This window comes from Lepidochelys kempii, chromosome 1, assembly GCF_965140265.1.
Source record: "Lepidochelys kempii isolate rLepKem1 chromosome 1, rLepKem1.hap2, whole genome shotgun sequence".
Lineage (NCBI taxonomy): Eukaryota > Metazoa > Chordata > Testudines > Cheloniidae > Lepidochelys > Lepidochelys kempii.
This window is the reverse complement of record NC_133256.1, coordinates 134,606,410-134,626,535: the sequence shown is the minus strand read 5'-3', so window position 1 is coordinate 134,626,535 and position 20,126 is coordinate 134,606,410. Positions and strand designations below refer to the sequence as shown.

Below are 20,126 nucleotides of genomic sequence, written 5' to 3'. Positions count from 1 at the left end.
CGTTTCTCAAATTGGGTGTCCTGACCCAAAAGGGAGTTGTAGGGGGGGCTGCAAGGTTATTTTAGGGGGGTCTGCAGTATTGCCCCACTTACTTCTGTGCTGCCTTCAGAACTGTGAGGGCTGCTGTCATCTTGGTATTCTTGCGCTTCAGGACAGGGGAAAGCAAGTCACAAAGTTCCAAGAAAGTGCCCTTACGCATGCAAAAGTTTCGGAGCCACTGGGAATCATCCCAGACCTGCAACACAATGCCATCCCACCACTCTGTGCTTGTTTCCCGGGCCTAGAATCAGCGTTCCACGGCATGAGCCTGCCCCATTAACACCATGATCTCCAAATTGCGGGGGAACGCGGTTTTAGAGAAAAGTGTCTTCATGTCCTCATCACCGCGCTTCCGTCGCCTCCTCGCCTGGTTTTTCAGGTGCTGGTTCTGCATAAACTGCATGATAATGCACGAGGTGTTTACAATGGTCATAACTGCTGCAGTGAGCTGAACGGGCTCCATGCTTGCTGTGCTATGGCATCTGCTCCTGCTCAGGCAATCCAGGGAAAAGGGCGCAAAACAATTGTTTGCCGTTGCTCTGACGGAGGGAGGGGCGACTGACAACATGGCTTGCAGGGTTGGCTTACAGGGAATTAAAATCAACAAAGGGGGTGACTTTGTGAGAAACAGAATGGCCCCCTCAAGATAGAACTCAAAACCTCAAGGACAGAACTCAAAACTGGGTTTAGCAGGCAGTTGATTTCATGGAGGGAGGGAGGAACGGAGGAGAAAATGAATACAAAACAAATCTGGTCTATTTCTTGTTTGATCCACTTCATCTATCTTTATACATCTTGCTGGCAGCAGACGGTGCAGTACGACCGCTAGCCATCATCATCTCGTGGGTGCTCGGCAGCAGACGGTGCAGTATGACTGCTGGCCATCTTTGTCTCCTGGCTGCTCATTAAAAGACGGTGCAGTAGGACTGCTGGCGGGACTGAATTGCCATGAGACGAAACTTAAAAGGGTAATGACCTGGCTGAGTCACTTCCATGTTTGCCCAGGTGCCCTGACCTCATCAAGGTCGGTTAAACGAGCACCCTGGACTACGTCAACAACAGCTACCAGTCATACTGCACTGTCAGCTGCCAAATGGCAATAAGTTGCTGCTGTGTAGCAATGCAGTACTGTGCCTGCTGGCACCCAAGAGACGGTTAGCTGAGCGGGCTCCATGCTTGCTGTGGTATGGCGTCTGCAAGGGTAACCCAGGAGAAAAGGTGCGACACGCTTGTCTGCCACTGCTTTCACGGAGGGAGGGAAGGGGGGGTCTGATGATATGTACCCAGAACCACCCACGACAATGTTTTAGCCCCATAAGGCACTGGGATTTCTACCCAGAATTCAAATGGGCGGCAGAGACTGCGGGATAGCTACCCACAGTGCAATGCTCCGGAGGTCGACGGTTGCCTCAGTACTGTGGACACACTCTGCTGACTACATGCACTTAGAGCATTTGTGGGGGGACACACACAATCGACTGTATAAAAACGCTTTCTACAAAACCTACTTCTACAAATACGACCTAATTTCGTAGTGTAGACAAGGCCCAAGGGAGGTGGACACCTGAGTGTTGGGGCAAGTCCCTTAAGCTGAGCCTTCCCAGAACTGATCTCATTGTCTGTTTCGTTCTGCAGCTGGGTGGGGACCTGCCTTCATGTTTGCTGGAGGAGGCTTAATAGCCTGGCTCAGCAAGGGAAGTAGAAAGGGTCCCAGGTTTGCATAACAGGCTGGCACATTGGTATCTCAGCACATCAGGTGGCATGCTAAAGGGTCCAACTCATCACAACCATCCCATGCCATCCTTCCTTCTGTGCTGCTGTTGGCTGTGGCTCTGCCTTCAGAGCTGGGCTCCCGGCCAGCAGCTGCTGCTCTCCAGCTGCCCAGCTCTGAAGGCAGCACCACCACCAGCAACAGAACAGAAATGAGGGTAGCAGTACCACAACCTTCCCCTACAGACCCCCCCAAACTCCTTTTTGGTCAGGACCCCTACAATTCCAACCGCGTGAAATTTCAGATTTAAATAGCTGAAATCATGAAATTTATGATTTTTAAAATCCTATGACCCTGAAATTTACCAAAATGGACCATGAATTTGGTAGGGCCCTAGTTACTGATCCTATTATCACTTTAAACTCTGCGAGTGCCCCATGGATATTTGAAGTACATCTGATAAAACTGGGGTATAAAATAAATAAATGAGTCTGAACCAAAATACAGGATGTGAACCTTTGCTTTGGTTGTAATTTCATGGTTTGGGCCCATCTTTCTAAATAAAGTTGTTAATGAGAACATCAATAGGAGCTAAAAAAAGTTATTAAAATGGGATTTCAACTGTGTATTTCAAATCTAGGTTAAAATTCAATGTAGTATCAGTCATTTACAAACCTATAATAACCAGTCCAGGATTTTGTTTTTAATTAGAGTTACAAAAGATTTGGGAGGTCACCAGTGGGACAGCTCCATCAGTTAGGACTGACATTGCTCCCAGTGAATAAATGGGATAACATTTCATCCTGCTTTAATGGTACAATGACCAGCTTCTGATTATGAGAATGTTTTGGAGGAACATCACAGTGTGTGTATAGCAGAATCTATCATTCAGTCTTCTATTTCTTACTTCAGAAAAGTACCCTATGGGGACACCAGTTAAAATGTTAAAGCAGATTTGACAGAATCTGACTTTGATGGACAGGTCAAGCAGCACAGAGCATAATTACACCTGGTCTCTCATGCTGCCATTTCAGATGTTTGTTCTAGAGTACTTCCTCCCCTCTCCCCCCATTCTTAATTAACTTTATGTTTGCTTTAATAATATTTAGATCTATTACTATAAGGGAAGTTGAAGAAAATATTATAAAACAGATACACTGATAACAGCATTTAAATTTTTACAAAAATGTATCACTGGATACATTGCATCCTTTTGGTGTAAACATTTGAGGGGGTTTATTCTTCCATCCCTATGATGTATTTATTTGAGAGGACTTATTCTTCCACACATAACAGGATGGAATATTTTCTTAGCATCTGTAGGTCAGAGAACAATTAATTGAAATGGCTAATTGGCCACAGCATAGTTGTTACATATAGAACAAAATTTCAGCTGTATACATTTATGTAACACATATATCAGTAGCAGTTTTCCTTTCTCACTTATGTATTTTCTCTCATCTCATTTATTCTATTTTACAAAAAAACCCGAAACTTTTTTGGACCACAAGAAAACAGAACTCCAAAAGTTTGGATGTAGCTGACTGATATGTAGAGTCAGCCTAATTTCAGCAAAGAGTCCTGTGGCACCTTATAGACTAACAGACGTATTGGAGCATAAGCTTTTGTGGATGAATACCCACTTTCTGATGCATGCCGCTTTTACAGATCCAGACTAACCCCTCTGAGCATAATTTCAGTTGATTTCAATAGACTTACCTTAGATTTACTCTGGAAATCTGGGCTAAGGGCTTTAGCTCATTTGGAGAAGACTTCCTATAGCGTGAACAGGACTTCTGAAAGGGATTTGGTCTTTGTTTCTGGATCTATAATACACAGGTTAGGAATAAGTCTTCTACTTATTCTTTATATTTATCTTACAAATTCCTTGCTCAAGCTTGCTGTGCTCTAGATGTTGCTGAGTAGCCAGACAATCATACTGATGTTGCTCCTGTCCTCTTTCCCTTGCTGTCTTCTTATTCATCCTCGTTGTGTCATGTAAAAAATTAATTTGTAAGCAGCTCAAGTCAAAGATCACATCTTTGTTTGGCAGGGGCCTAGCACATGTTGAGGGAGGGCATTTATAATAAATAACAATAAAAAGGTAGTTATGCCTACTCAGTTTCACAGAGTTCACTGAATAGCAATTATATTATATTATTATTATTTGTATTACCATAGCATGTAGGATCCCTAATCATGGACCAGGGCCTCCAGTGTGTTTGCATAGTACCTAGCACAAAACAAAAAGGTGGTCCTTGCCCCAAAGAGCTTACAGTCTAAGTAAATCATATGGTAGCAATGTAGTAATTAATTACCTAGATTAATGTGCGTTTACTCTCAGGTCTCTGACTTCCTGTGGCTAATGAGGCATATTACATTGAGATCCCAACATTGCTTTTGAAACCAATTTAACTACAATGCTGAACTGCCTGTCCACTGCCTGCCCATTTTGTACTTATTCTGTGACTAGATTAATAATTTCAGTCTCCAAGGCTGCATAAGCACTATATCCACTTAAATAGGGATATTGAACTGTTATTACTTGCACAGAGTCTCTTGGTCTCACACACACACACAGTCTTCCTCCTTTGGCTACAATGTTTTTAAATGGCAAATAAAGGGAAACCCAGAACATGACAGACAAATAAACTACTTATAAAAGAAAATATTAAAATGTATCTAAAGTTAAAAGTAGCTCTAATCCTTTCCTTAATAGTTCAGGATCTGTGAGGTTGAGTACATCAGATGCCTGGTTAAAAGAATTCCAACCAAGATTATTAATTTCACAGAACTGAAAACTCTGCACAGACAATCTGCAATCTGATCAAGGCAGGATTTCAGATGTGAAACTGGGAAAGGAAGCTTCAGTAAAGCTCTAGATAAGAGAAACCTACAAATTGCGTACTACAAGTGTGGACAGCAGAGCCCTGTGGCTGCTACAACAGTGTTAAGGTGTTGACTGTGTGTGTTCTTACTTCACAATCAAGAGAAAGGAAATAAAAAAACTGCTCAGCAGCTATTTTATTTGTGAGACCCTTCACAGCTACTTTTAATTTTGAGGCATCTCATTATAGATTAGAATAGAATTTGATTAGCCACAGCCTCTTTCACATCACAACATCTTCCCCATTCACAGGACACCAGAAAGTGTTCTACAAATCTGTTGCAAATGATTAGGGTAGCAACAGTGTCAGCAAATTCTAGAACAGTTATATGCACTCAGCAACGACTCACGCAGCTTTGGACATTCCAAATGGTTTTATTCACAGAAGAAATATTGTTATGGAATATTGACATCATCTTCTATTCCTGTTCTTGCTCCTGAATAGCATCATGGGATCAGCGATTCAGGGGCAACTTCAGAAGTATATGTTTATCAGGTACTGTACATTGGAACTTGTGATTCTTCAGTGGATGGAAAATTGCAATCCATTTTTGGAAGCCATTGAGGTTGTAACACTAACCTTTCCCTTGCTGTCAGTGGATCCCCAATATTGCTGCATAGACAAATTCATTCATAGGTTTACTTAAATGTTGTCAACATTTTAAAAGCTTCTAGAATTACTGTAATCTCTCCACTTTGCTAGATCTTATGTTTTCCTCCTATATTTATGTCCATTATTAGGTATCCACAGAATATTGAATTGAGGACAAGGAAAAATGCATCCTTGAGTAAGCTGAGTATACTTAAAGCTTGTTAACTTTGGGAGGAGAAAATTAACCAGCAGTGTGTATCCTGACACACAAAATAACTCCAATAAGCCCTTTTAAAACAGTGTTTGATTTCAGTTGGTTGATGCTAAAAAGGATGGGATGCGTACTTGTGGTGGGGTGGATAAACCCCACACTGGAGAGATAAGGGCACAGGAACAACTCGGCCTGGGAAGACCCACCCTGACAGATCTGCTCCAGTTGGAGGAGGGAATTAAAAGGTGGCCTCTTCAGCACAGCAGCATGGTGGGTGGAGAGATGAAGATCTGTGCTCATTGCTACAGAGGTTCTACATTGGGAGGACATTCACAGGGCTGGGGGGAGGGGATGTCTGCTGAATGGAGCTGGAAGTCCCTAGCCTACTGAGACCCATGGACCAGATTGTCAGGGACAACCACAAGCCATGATATGCCCCTAGTGGGGACAGAGCAGTAGGAAGAGATCCGGGGACAGGATTACCCAGACTGCAGGTAGTGGATGCCTGCCTTGTGGTGTTCACAAGGGCCCCTAGGTCAGAAGCCCATGGAGTGGGAGGACTTGGGTTCCCCCCATCCCTATACCAGTCAGTGGGGATGCCATCACAGATTGCTTACCCTGCTTACAGTCCCATAATACTTCACAGGAAACCATTGAAGAAATTAAGATCACGTTTACAAAAGCAGGACAAACATTTCATAACCTCGCCTGATGATTCCCTCATATCAGTTGTTCACATAAACTGTAGAGTCAGTGGAAAGCCCAAACCTGAAACTTGTCTTGCATATATTCCTTGGCTTTAGGGCAGAGATTTCTTTAAAGGGAAATCAAACTTGAGAATACAGGACTCACATGACACAAAGAAGGACAATATATAGATAAGATACTAGTGTTCTATCAGATTTCTTAGACATCAGTGACAGACCATCTTTTGGTCTTTTTGTTTTTTATGGTTTTTTGTGTGTGTAACATTTGACATTCCTTTTTCATGTAAAAATCTTTTAAAGATGCAAGTAGATATTTATAAAATTAGAGGAAATACACGAGGATTATTTCCAGCAGCAATATCTGTGACTCAGAAACCTTACTCAACACAAGTGTACTTTTCAAATATTTTATTAGAAATGAATACACACACAAAATACATGATTCCACTTGGAAACTTGTTTCCATCCGTTTAAAGAAAAGACTGCTTCCCTCTGTCCTTACTGTAGAGCAGATTTTAGAGCTACATATTAAAACGTAAGAAATCTATACAGGCTAACAAAATCTCTCCTCCATGCTCATGTTAATTGCCATCAATTTAGTGGCAAATAAGTATGTGAATGAAGGAGAAAATGGATGTCATATTTTCTAGATATGTAAACTATAGACTTCATATTTTTATGCTGTGAAGCCACCAAAAATATTACTTTGCTTGAAAAATACATCGTGCCTGATTTCTTCACTGCCTTACACCTTTGTATAGTCATTTATACTAGTGCAAAGTGAGTACAATGTGGTTATAAAAATCAGAATAGTACAGTGTGATTGGGTGGACTAGGCCCAGAGGCCCCCTCTGCTGGAGGCCTCAGGGTCCTGTCACACCCATCCCAGGAAAGGAGACATGGAAGAGGGCCTCCAAGTGGGCTAGAGAGGCTGCAGGGGGAAGCAGCCAATCAGAGAGGCTGCAGGGAGCACCCAATCAGGGGCCGGGAGGGCCATATAAAAAGGAGCTTCAGTGCCAGAGAAAGGCAGTTCCTTGCTGTACCCAGAGGAGTTCAAATGGTGCAGTATCACAGACAGCTCACTGCTGGTAGGGACCAGGGGAGCAAGGAAGAACTCCTGGCTGGCTGCTGGGCCTGAACTTAGAAGAGCCCTGAACTAAGGGTGAGACATCGGTCAAGGCTGGGGCTGCTGGGAAGTGGCCCAGGGAACTGAAAGCAGTTAGTTAAAAGGACAGGGCGGTGTGTGGCTTGGAACTGGAGTAGTGGGTGGGCCTGGATCCCCCCCTTAGGCCACTAGGTGAAGTAGCTTACAACTGGAGAGCGATAAACCCACAAAAGGAGATCTGAAAAGCTGAGAGGCCCAGCAGGAGAGTTGGAGCCAGAGTAGATCAAGAGGGTGAAACCATTGCCTCCAGGGAGGAAGTCCTGGGAGTACGGCCCAATACCAGGGCTGGGACTATTTAAAAAACTGTGGACACACCCACTCAGAAGGGGTGCCATGCCATTATATAGGGTTTCATACCCTTTTTACAGACGTATAAATGACTATACAAGAGGTAACATAGTTAAGAATCAGGACCATTGAATCTCCTAAAAACACTTAAAAACATAAATACCTGTATTACAGTTTGAGATAAAATGTTATATTGTTAATAATCACAGTTGAGGCACTTGGGGGAAAAAGTTGTTCTCTGGTCATGTAAATGTCATTAGAGATAATAAAGTTCTTTTAAATACTGCTTTGTGCTTCTTTGAAGTGGACAAAGTGGAATATAAGACATAAGGACATCATTAAAAAGGAATTTTATGTAAAGAAAGCATGCATACTATAGAAAAGCAAGACAAATAGCTCCATACGATATAAACCTTTACCTTGAATTATAGAATACAGTAGTGCTAGACTCAAAGCAAGTATTAGCATATCTGATAGAAAAATTTGTGCTTAAAAGGATTTTGCACACTTTGTGCATGTCAGTTTGTTTGCATAAAGTTCAAGACATTTTCCAGATTTATTTTCATCTGTCATGATGTAACAAAATACAGTACTAGTATGGCAAATATTAAAATAGGAATAGAAATAACAAGCTCAGAAATCAATTATCAAGTGATCTTTAGGGCACAAGCCTGAAACCAAAGTTACAGTGTCCACTCCAATTTCTCCAGTTTTGCCCTTCCCACGTTCTGATTCAAAAATGATCTGACATAAGAAAGGAAAAGCATTAATTATTACGAGATAGCAAATGTGAACATTTAACCACTGTGAAAGAGGAAACAAAGTTATTTAACTAGATTGAGATGATGTATCAACTGAAATTTGTATTCTTATCACTATCTAGGAAAATTTACCCACTTAAATCCTTGATCTTTTTATAACTCATAATATCTGAACTAGAGCAAGATTGATTGTCCTCTATGATAATCTACAATACCAAATTGATTCTCATAATGGAATTTACTATTGTTATAGTACAAACAAAATGCTGTCTCTCTCAAAAAACCAAGAATACATTATAATAAAGCAACATGTATATATATGTTGCTGATATGATGATGTTGTGTATTCCTTTCTTTGGGGACATTACAATTGTGAGTTTGCCCTCTATTTGTATGTTTGGTTATTGAGTGCAATATTTATTTTAGATATTTCTTTGTGCTTATCTACAGGGTATTTAGGCACAGAAGTTAGGAGCCTGAAAGGTATTTAGGCTCCTAACTTCTACTGAAATAGTTCCATTGAAATCAATTGAAGTTAAAAACCTAAATACCTTTCAGGATCTGGGTCTTAGTATTTTAGAGCCTGATAGTGCAAAAGGCCTAAGTGGCCACGGATGAAATTTATGTCCTCATTAAAGCCCTTTACACTTCCAAAGCTGTGTACAGGGAGCTTGGCCTAAATGTGAATCTGACTGTAAAGTGTCAAGAGGAAACCTTAATTAAACCTGTTGCAATTCTTGGAGCAGGTTCTGGCCCCTGCTTGGCAAAGCAGCTGAAAGCTGGCTTAACTGGCTACCTGTGGATTCTCTCTCTCTCTCTTTTTTTTTTTTTAAATAAGGGAATCCCAAGGTGGTGAGGGCTGGCAAAATGGCTTTACACCACCCATCTCCTGTCCATATTGGGACTGGTGTGTATTCCGGTGATCCACAGCTGCCAGAATAGCCCCTTGGGGATATGGGGTTTGGGCTGCTCTAACTAATTCTCAGGACCATCCCATTCCCTCACCAGCCCCAGGAACTAGGAGCTGCAAAGGAGGGATAAACTCACCTTTAAAGTCACATCCCCTTCAGTCTGGCACAGTACACTGTTTATATGGACAGAGAATCTGGCCCCTAGTGTATTTGTGTTATATGGAGGAAGCAAGTCTGTGTGTATGCAATATCAGGAGTGGAGGCCACATGTATCATGAACTTAACTAAAGGAGACAAAACTAGTAAGCATGTCAACACACACTGGATACAGGCTCTGGACTAACACTGAGGATTGTATCTGCATTTGACAGCTTTTTTTCCCCTTTCCCTGATTAAAGGGCATTCATGCAAACACCCAAAAACCCAGGGTATTTAATGATGAGGATCATTCCGCACACCCCATCAAATTATCAGGAAATGTTGCAAGCCAAACTGAAAGCTCTAATCCTTCACCACCTAGGCGATAGTTCAATCTTTAAATGTAGTTGTGGTGGAGGTAACAAACGATAATCTCTCAGTGTACATATTTATACCTACTTTTGCACTGAGACATAAATCAGAGGCCACAACTAGTTGTCATCACTAAAGATCTGATGGAACTTTCACAAAACGATAAGGTTCTTATTCTTGACATCCTGAGCAATTCAAGTAATTAAATTCTCTCTAGTTAAATTGCCCCTGAAGACAAAGTTTCAAGAGAATATTATTCTCTTTTATATCCTAGAAATTATTTGGTGGTGTTGCTAGCAAAGTATGGCTCCCATTTTCTAACTTGGAGGTGGCTTTCAGTAGTTGGTAATTGGTATACCTACAAAACGGTCTATAGAATGCGTAAAAATCAGTGAGGATGAAATGCAAGCTGTTGTGTTAGTTATTGTAATTGGTTTCTGCCTTAACTTACATTTTTAGTAGTCTCCACTCCCTGAAGCATTTCTATTTTTCCAGTCCTCCACCTTTCATCTTTTCCTCTGCTCTGCTCCCAGGCAGGAGCACTTCTGTGGCTGCTCAGGAATACTCTGAGTTTCCCCACCCTGTCTCCAGCAAGGCGATAACTGAAAATCAAACAGTAGCTCCTCTTCGGCTTGAGATCAGTAAGAAGAAGTTTCAGACGGCCAACATTCTTTTTGTGTCCCACAAAGGCTGGAACTGCCATATAATATCCATCACCTTGTGAGGGGAGGAAGCAAACATCTTTATGTGTTTTGTTGCGTTTTGTGAAATATTTTTTAGTAAACTCAATAACAGTTTGCCAAAATAATAATAAGTGCAAGTTTCATCACTTAAATAACTAAAATCTAGCCTACAAAAAACAGTGTCAAATATACTAAGTAGGGAACACTCCTGCACTGCTAGAAGGATGGATTAGGTAGCCTAATCTTTCGTCTATACTTATGCCAATTCTTTGACCAAACTTGCATTTTGTTTTCTTATGTTTCAAAGGAAATAAAGGCTCAACACAGCATTTAATCTCTCTCTGCACTATTAGTCTGAAAGATCCAAAATTTGTTTTGAGTGACTCTACATATTCTCCTTAACTTTATTGATTATATTTATTATGGTAATACCTAGGATCAAACAAAATTGGAATTTGATTGTCCTAAACACTGTACAAACAGATAAATTAATAGTCTCTGTCCCAAAATGCTTACAATCTAAATTGACAAGACAGACAAAAAATAGGGAAAAGGGAGAGAACACAGGACCAAAGCAAACAGAGTGATTGATTGGGAGCAAACATCATATTAGTTCCATTGTTTTGGGGGGTGTTTTGGGATGAGGTGTTGCTGGGAGGGAATTAGCTAGATGGAAAGGCACAGGAAGGGAGAAGGGTCATGGAAGGGAAAAGGGTGAGGGGGAAAGAGGGAGGGAAGGAAGGATGAGGGTGTGAAGGCCAGGTGGAGAGAGGCTGAAGTGAAGAGACTGTGAGGGGGAGCAGAGAAGATTGCTGAACCAAATGGCCAATCAGTACAAGTAAGAGAATGTCCAGAGTGAAAATTGTGGCATGTGACAGGGAATATGTCTACACAGCAATTAAACCCCCCACAGATGGCCTGGGTCAGCTGACTTGGGCTCACGGGGCTTGGACTACAAGGCTGTAAAACTGCCATGTAGATATTTGGGCTTGGGCTGGAGCATGAGCTCAGGGACCTGTGAGGGAGGGTGGTCCCAGAGCCTGGGTTCCAGCCTGAGCCCGAACAGCTACGTAGCAATTTTACAGCCTGAGTCCCCAAGTCATCTGACCCGAGTCAGCTGTGGCTGTGGCATGGGTCCTTTATTTCAGGGTAAACATAACCAGGGTGGCCTGCCCTGCCCCTTTAAGAGCCAAGAGGCCCTGGGTCTAACCAGTCCTGTTTAATTAGCCTTACCCTGCCTCAACTGAGCTAGGTGTAGGGCAGTGGTTCTTAAACCTTTACCGCAGCCTGCCCCCCTTTGGTTCTCAAAATATGTTCTCGCACCCCGTATCAAAAATCAAAACATGTTCTCGCACCCCGTATCAAAAATCGTTGAAGTAGGTCAGTTCTTTAAACCTAGATATATTTTTTGTTTGTATATTACAGTAATCGTTAAAAAATGTATAATGTTAATAAATACATAGGTTTGATGAAACAAAGTAGTTGTACTTAAGTGCCTGTGCTTAATTTGTGTTTTCGATGATTCACCTTCTAAAAAAAATCTGGCATGTCTCGCACCCCCAGAAAGGGCATCTCGCACCCCAGGTTAAGAACCCCTGGTGTAGGGCTTAAAAAGGGAGGAAGCTGAACAGGTAGGGACTGGCTGTGGAGGTGAACAGTTGAGCTTGGTTGTGGCTGAAGAGCCAAGCCACAGGACAGGAGCTAATTCCTGTGGTGGACCCCGGAACAAGGGGACAGGATCCAGGGAGGCAGTCCTTGGGCCAATGTTCAGTAAGAACAGGGAGCTGAAGAGGAGTCCAAAAGGGATGAGAGGCTCAAGCCTAGAGAGCGGTGAAAGATGTTGGGTAATGTTTTGTAATGTTCTTGTTTGTAGTTTTGGAGTTCTACTGAGGGGCCGGGGACAAGCCCTGGGACCTACTGCTCTGCAAAAGGAGAGTGACATTCTGTTTGATTTGGAAGGACTTTGCTGCCAGACCAGGGGAGCCAGGCAAAGGGACTTTGAAGAGGCCAGTTGAGAGAAGCCAGCTTGGGACCTATACAGTTACAGCTGCACTTGGATACCCTAGAAAGGGACTGACCTGACCGGAGGGCTGGGTCATAGAAGCCCTAGAAAGAGACAAGTCATTGCGAGAGAGAAGAGGCAACCAACAGGCAGAGACCACCAAGGGGAAAGCCCAGCAACACCATAATCTAGCCACCTTTCTGTGTACGTGGGGTTTGCTCTGGGGCAGAACCCGATAACAGGGAGCAATATGACAGCAACAGCGTGAGGTGGTCCCTGTTGTGATACCTTCTGCAATATTTTTTGTACCTCCACAAGAATATATCTAATCACTTTAGGTAATGTCTTCAGCCAGGCTTTTTGTTATCTGAATACAAGAATAGTAATCACATGTAGCACTCACGGAATGTTTTGTCATGTTTTACCAGGGTCTGGAATAATATTTGTAATATGTTATATGGTTTTGAATAGTACGCTACCATCATCTCTGTCAGGAGTGGAATACCCTTACTCCTGGCTAACTTAACTTGTAGTGTTTGGCAATTACGAACTGTTACCACAGTTACTTGTCTTCAACATACATGACTATAAACTTGAAATTAAGGGGAGATGTGTGGTTAAATTGCCTAGCTGTCTGTGGAAAGTCTCAGCTGACATCTCTAATACTGTACGCATTGTCTTAGACCTTGTGTCTCTTACTACTTTACTTAAATTCAGTTGTTTTGAACTAGGTTGTGGAATATCCATTGCCCCAAAATAGATTAAAACAACTCCTCCCCGCATCCAAAAACCCCTCTTTTTTCTCCCTTTTTTGTTGTTGAGTTTTCCCCTCACCAAACCTAAGACACTGATTGGAATCCCAACACCATATTACAGCCAGTTTCTTATTTTTGGAATAGAAACTCATAGGTGTCAACTCCATGGGTGCTCTGGGGCTAGAGCACCAATGGGAAAAAAATAGTGCTCAGCACCTACCAGCCACCTGCCGATCAGCTGTTTGGCAGACCTCACCGAGCAGCTCCTCCCCTTCCCCCCCAGTGCCTCCTGCCCGCCGCCAGTCAGCTCTTTGGCAGTGAGCGGGAGGCACAGGAGCAGGGCGTGCTCAGGGGAGGAAGTAGGGCCAGAAAGAGGCAGGGCGGGGCCTCAGGGGAAGGGTGCAGTGGGAGCAGGAAGAGGCAGACCAAAGGTGGGACCTTGGGGGAAGAGGCAGAATGGGGGTGGGGCCTTGGGGCAGAGCAGGGGGTGGAGCACCCCCAGGGAAAGCTGAAAGTTGGTGCTTGTGTAGAAACGATCAAATTAAGTCTTAGCAACAGTATATATTTTAAATACCATTATCTCTATCAGCAGGATTCCAGTCAAAGTCATCGTCAGTATCTTGTTTCCAGTTACAAATCCCGTGACTAAAGGTGCAATCAACTGAAAAATTTGAAAAAAAATTTAGAAAAAAGAGAAAAAAGGCAATACCCTGTATTATGATGTGACTCTGTTATGAAGTTATGTTTGAATAGTTAATAAAAAGAAGTATCCAAAATCTGCATTCCAATAGCAGTGACCTAGATTAAACCCCACAAAGGTATAGCATTTAGAATCAATACAGCAATTCCTACCTTAGCTCTTAATATCATCTGTGGTGATTGGTTACTGCAAGAGTCTCCCACCTGCACATGATTTCATGCTGTTTTTTGTTCACTGGCAGCCTGCTGGTTTCCTGGTGCAGTTTAAAATGTTGGTTTTGAGCTGGAAAGCCTTGAACGACCTGGGACCTGCCATTTTGAGAAACTGCCTCTCTCGTTATATGATATTGCTGCAGTTTTGATCAGCTCCTTCCATTTAAAAGAGAGGCATGACATCCTCTGTGAGGGGCCCTCGAGTTTGTAACTCACTCCTCACACAACACTTGGTTTGAAATAGCATTAACTTTTAGGGCATACTAAAAAGACCATATTGTTTGGTGCACAACGTAGACTCTCTAATTCTGTATTTGTAATTTGTACAAATTAGAAGAAATGAAATAAATACTGCACTGTACAATGCAGTAAAAAAGCACAATGGGTGAGATTCAGAATGGTGTATCAGCCATTCTTCAGTTTCCTAGCTTTTGTGGTTTTAAACCAAACCATTCCAATTCTTTTAATGTACTTTATTGTGGGGCTAAGAGAGAGGATTCAGAAGGCATTATCTCTGGTGCCTATCATTACTGTAAATGCCACTTTGGGCTGAAATGTTGTTTGTTATTTTTAATATTTGGTTAAATGTCACTGGGTCATTTTTCACTCAAATCCTGCCCTTGAAAGTCATTCCAACTTCAACTAGCCCTAAATTCTCATCCCACTGCCCAGCCTAAGTAACTACATTAAGTTCTCAATAGCTCCACAGGAGACCTTTCCGCCAGCTACACTGCAAGGCCTGTGGCAGCGTTGAGTATGTAGTAACCCCCCTGAACTCCCTCTAGCCCACCACATGGGTTTGGGCTTTCTCCACACCTCTCAGCATCAGGCCCTTAAATATCTTCAATTTCCTGACATTCCCAGGGTGCCCCAAATCATGTTTGTAATTGATAGTTGGTTTCACCTTCCCCAGGAGTGCTGAACAGGTGAAAATCAGGTGGTCAAATCACACATGATCAGTTTACTACACGTACAGAGTGGGTCCTGTTGATCCTCGGTCCCTCCCATCTTTTTCTATGTTCTGCCTAGTGCAAAGTCGCAGTGCCATGCATTATAATTCCCAGCAACTACTGGTGTTCTCTGCAGCCACAAGCTTGGTGTGAAATAGGAGAGGAAGGGGAAAAAAAGGGTGCCACGAAAACACACACTGCACAGGAAAATAAATACTGTAGCAAAGAATAATAATTTACCTTCCTGCTCTGGTTTTGATACTGGAACTTTTCTCTGTGCCAGGACAGGACCAAAGACAGCTGCTTCTTTAACTTTAGGAACTAATACAAAAAAATACTCGTCAGTGCCAAATAATTTACAGGGAGCAGAGAATTAAACTGTTTCAGCATATCAGTTGCCATCATATAGGTTTCATGATGTAATATGTTTACCAGCAACACTACCAAACCCACACACCTAGCCACCAGTTAGAAAGCAACTTTGAACTTTAAAAAACCCCAAACTTTTAATGTTGACCAAGCTATCAAATGAACTGCGCTTCAACTGCCAACTACCAGCACCTCATATTTTACCCTGGAGCCGAAAGAGCAACAGAGTCAAGTATCCATGAACATGCTGTTTTTTTTGATGTAATGATCAGACCCCTCTTGCCGCAATGTTTAGCCCCATGATTAAAGCACATAAGCTGTGGGATACAGCAAAGTCAATGACATCATGATTTGGCAGCAAACTGAAAACAGTAGCCATAGAAAACTCAAGATGTTAAAAATTTCACAAAAGCCATAAGACCATTATAGGTTCAGTTGTGCTTCGAATGCGCAACCTGCATTAGGGTCAGTGGCAAGTGCACTGCCAAAGTAGGAACTCTAGGAGGCATTGTATCTACAGAGGCACCACCTGTGTGCTCCCCTCCAAACCTGACCAGCTCCGCTGGCTAGTGCAGAGGGAAAGGAGGGCCATACCCCTGCCTTCTCCTTGTCTTCTTTGTGATGTCTGGAATCAATGAGCAGGTTTACAGCAGCACTGGAGATAGGCGATGTGTTCTGTTATCCATATCAATGTTGTTCCACACACTGTCCAACAGGGGGTGCTCAAACAACAAGTCACAGTGCTTTCCTCAGCATCAGCCCAACAGATGGAGCCAAACTCCCTTCAACTTGCATGATCTACACTGCTCTGGGGAACTGGAAAACTGAGATTGTTTTCAACTGATTATCAGCCTGATGTAAGTATTTTTGACCATTTGAGATACAGTCTGCCCTTGTTTTGCACTATTTTAAGTGATTAGTAGAAGAGGAGCAGTGCTATTGTAGAAGACAGGTGGCGTGGAGGCCTCTACATAGAAACAGTACAACTACTCACAAATGGCATGATAGAGAATTCAACTTCCAGTGATGGAGGCTATAATAATGCATACAGGATGACATTAAGTGTTTGAATGTACCACTTTAAGGGGAAAAAACCCTTGAATTATTGCTTATTAACAGTGTTGGCCGGACAGTTCTCTAGGCAGGAGTCCACTAGTCATCCACAGAACACATGCAGCGTAGTGAGGAGAATTTCAGGTTTCCTTCACACTGCCAGATAACAGGAGGTACAGAAATTATAAAATTGCATATCTGTGCCTCAGGATTATATTGTTCACCTACACTGCAATGTTTTAAAAACTATTTCTTTCCCATGCATGAACATGACATATAGTTTAGATCTAGGTTTGATCCAAATATGTACTACTAATCTAGAGCCTGTTTCAGCAAAACACTTAAGCATGTGCTTGAGTCCCACTGAAATCGAGATAAACCACCTGCTTAAATGAATGGAGCCCCTAGTGCCTTAACCATCTTCTGAATCTTTCTCTTACTGCCAAAGTGACAAAAAGATTTTCCTGTACCTAAGTCTGTTTGAGGTTTGTGACAGCTGTTACTAAAAGAACCAATCCCACAATCCTGTGCACCCATCAGAAAACACACACACACACACTCACACACACACATATACAAATAGGCCCTAAAGGCAGTTATAGAGGTGCTGAACTGAGCAGAGAAAAGAGACCTTTGAAATGCTATGTGAACTTTGATGGATTGCTAAGAGCTTGTCTTCTCTTGTTGCACTTGCAGCCTCCCATTGCTTAAATCACTTGGATAATGATCTTACCTCAGGCTAAGACTTTATTTATTTATTTATTTATTTATTTCTGTTTCTTTACTTAGGAACAAGTACATAGAGACTAGGTGTAAGGCCTGCAAAAACATTTTACTGTCATTCCACATATCTGGGCCCACCATTAGCAAAAGGAGCTGAGATTCTAAGAATGCTTGCCAGACTGAAAAAGCAACTTCAGTATGACCTGTTCTGGGAAGAGCAAAGTGATTTTACTAAAGACAGGAGGTACCAGAATAATTTGTTTATTGAATTACAATACGCGTTCACTTTGGAGACATGCATGCAAGTGTATGCAAAGTGTGCTGCAAATGCCCCAGGTGAAGATTGTCTTGTAAATACAGTATAACAAGGAGGCAAACTTTGTGTCTGAGTCTATTTTTTGTTTTCAATGTCAAGTGTTACACTCAGGCTCTTATTCTCCAACTATCAGGTGCCTTCAGGGAATTACAAAAAAGTTTGTGACCTTCAGACATATCAGAGCATGTAAAAAGGAGAAGGACAAAAAACTGCTTGCAAAACTTTTATACAAATACAAAACTTCTGCTGACTTACACGGCTACAGTTATGTCAGGATAATTTATCCTTTACCCAGTCAGGGTAGGTAGCTGTCTCTGGAACCAGAAGAGAAACTGTCATGTTCTGCATATACCCAAAGAAAGGCACATTCTTTCTGAAGTGCCCAGCATAGCCATTGCTTTTTAGAGTCTTTGCAGACCTCAGGTTAGGTGTTCAATGTTGTTATCATCCATGACATTTTTTTAAATACAGCACCAATCTTGAGTTCTGTTCTAACAGGACACCATGGCATTTCACAGATGACAGTATTAGTACATGAAGGACTTGGACTTAAGGAGAATTGTGATTTCTGCACAATGGAACCAACAATCAGCAGCACCAACACTTAGGCTAGCTGGAGAATTGTATTTGATCAAAAATAGTAGGAATGACGTAATGCAACACTGGAACAACTCAGGAAAACCGCATTCACGGAAAACACTTTTTTAGCCACTGTTTCAGATAGTGAGAAAACAGTGCAGCCAAAAAGGGAGATGAAACATACTGCCATTATAAAAAGGCCTGTACAAAGTGCCACCAAGGGAATTTAGGAATACTGTATGTGGTCAAGCAAATATCAAAAGTCTATCTGAAGAAAATGCTGGGGTTCAGTGCTTAGTGGCACTGTTGCATATTATAGCACAAAAGAAGTAGCTTTGAGAGCCATCTTGTAAGCCATTTCTTGAGGCAGTGGATTTCTGAATAGTTGTGTCAGTGGAGGTGACAGGGTGGCCCTCTAGAGAGCTGATGACTGTGCTAGCTCACTTTGAGTACATCCGTCATTCCTATTGCAGCAGGGCCTTGGCACAAACCTTAGAGGCAGCTTGGCTAGACACTTAAGGGTCAATGATCTAACGACAACAAAAGCAGTGGGGAATTTTCAGGACCCCAACTGGAAAAGCATAGGTTGGACCAAGCTACAGCATGAAAAAGCCAAAAGTAAAAATAAAAAAAATAAATAGATAAAAAGAGAGAGTTCGCTAGATAGGATGCTATCCAGAAACAGTACAACAGTACGGACAAGTGAGTCATTACAGAGCAAAAGGCACTTATCCAAAACAAAGAGAAGTTTTCCTTCACCTGCACTTGGTTTCACCTCTTTGCATAAGCAACTACTGTACATAAACTTATTTGTAGTACATTTTGTACTCACAGAAGTGTCATTTTGTTTTAAAAATATGGTTTGGTTTATAGTTTGAAGGTAGTTCTCTATTTTTCCTCCAGAAATGCAGAGGCTATCCTTCAAGTTTTAGTTTCCACCTGCCTCTGCGCATACACTTAAATATGATTATATTTCTTATATCTCATGTATGGTATCACAATGACCTCTTAATGAGGCAGCCATCCTGGAAGAACAACTGCATGGCAGAACAGAAACATTGCCATTTTTTTAAGGAAGCTGTAAGGAATGTAGTTTCTTTTATTATTATTATTAATAGTAGTAGTAGTCGTCATATCATAACACCTAGGAGCCCCATCATCGACCAGGACCCCATTGTACAAGGCTCTGTACAAACACAGGAAAAAAAAGATGGTTTTTCCTTGCAGTTACAGCTGTTCGTGCCTTTTTCAGGGAATGGTGAAAGCATTCTCAGTTCTGAACAGGTAAGCAATCAGTAGTTGATCATGTGTCAATGTTGGGGTTAGTGTAATTATAAAATGAACATACAAAACTTTCATCTAGTTGTAATTACGCACATTTCTAAATAGTCTGACACTATAATACAGGGACATCTTACAAAATATTTGAGCATAAGCTTTCGTGAGCTAGAGCTCACTTCATCGGATGCATTCAGTGGAAAATACAGTGGGGAGATTTATATACATAGAGAACATGAAACAATGGATGTTACCATACATGCTGTAACAAGAGTGATCACTTAAGGTGAGCTATTACCAGCAGAAGAGCAGGGGAGGGGGCAGGGGGTTGGAGTACAGGAGGGGATGAGGGGGTGCAGGCTCTGGGAGGAAGTTTGGGTGTGTGAGGGGGCTCTGGGAGTATTTGCACTCGTAATGGGCCAATTATCAAAGAAGAATAAAACTAGCAGCAAACATTCTGCTTAGCTGAGATGTTTCACTTGTGATTCGGAATATAATAATGTAGAACCTGTGCAAATACCTTATTCAGTGTACAGGATGGACAGTGCTCCTTTAACAGGCTGCTATTCAAAATTCTGTTTTCCCCTCATTGTTCAATGTGTGGCCCATGCCACAGTATCCAAATCCTGCTCTGAAGGGTTTCAGGTCCCAGAAAATGAGGGACAGACAATCAATCAGTGACCATCTGTGAAAAGTTTGTTTTAAGTGATTTGTCTAGCATCAC

General features: G+C 42.0%; 1 protein-coding gene across 3 annotated transcripts in view; it reads right to left on the bottom strand.

The window, feature by feature from the left end:
- Positions 1 to 6,575: 6,575 nt before the first annotated feature.
- The window catches only part of EGFL6 (EGF like domain multiple 6), a 75,218-nt gene continuing 61,667 nt past the window's right edge, over positions 6,576 to 20,126 (bottom strand). For 2 of the 3 annotated variants that reach the window (XM_073327946.1, XM_073327963.1), the window contains 4 exons: positions 15,325 to 15,405; positions 13,797 to 13,883; positions 10,234 to 10,499; positions 6,576 to 8,344 (listed from right to left, as the gene is read on the bottom strand). In XM_073327946.1, the coding sequence (XP_073184047.1) occupies positions 8,234 to 8,344; positions 10,234 to 10,499; positions 13,797 to 13,883; positions 15,325 to 15,405 (545 nt within the window). In that variant the 3' untranslated portion in view covers positions 6,576 to 8,233. The remainder of the gene's footprint in view (positions 8,345 to 10,233; positions 10,500 to 13,796; positions 13,884 to 15,324; positions 15,406 to 20,126) is intronic. The other variant, XM_073327955.1, reaches the window with a different exon arrangement.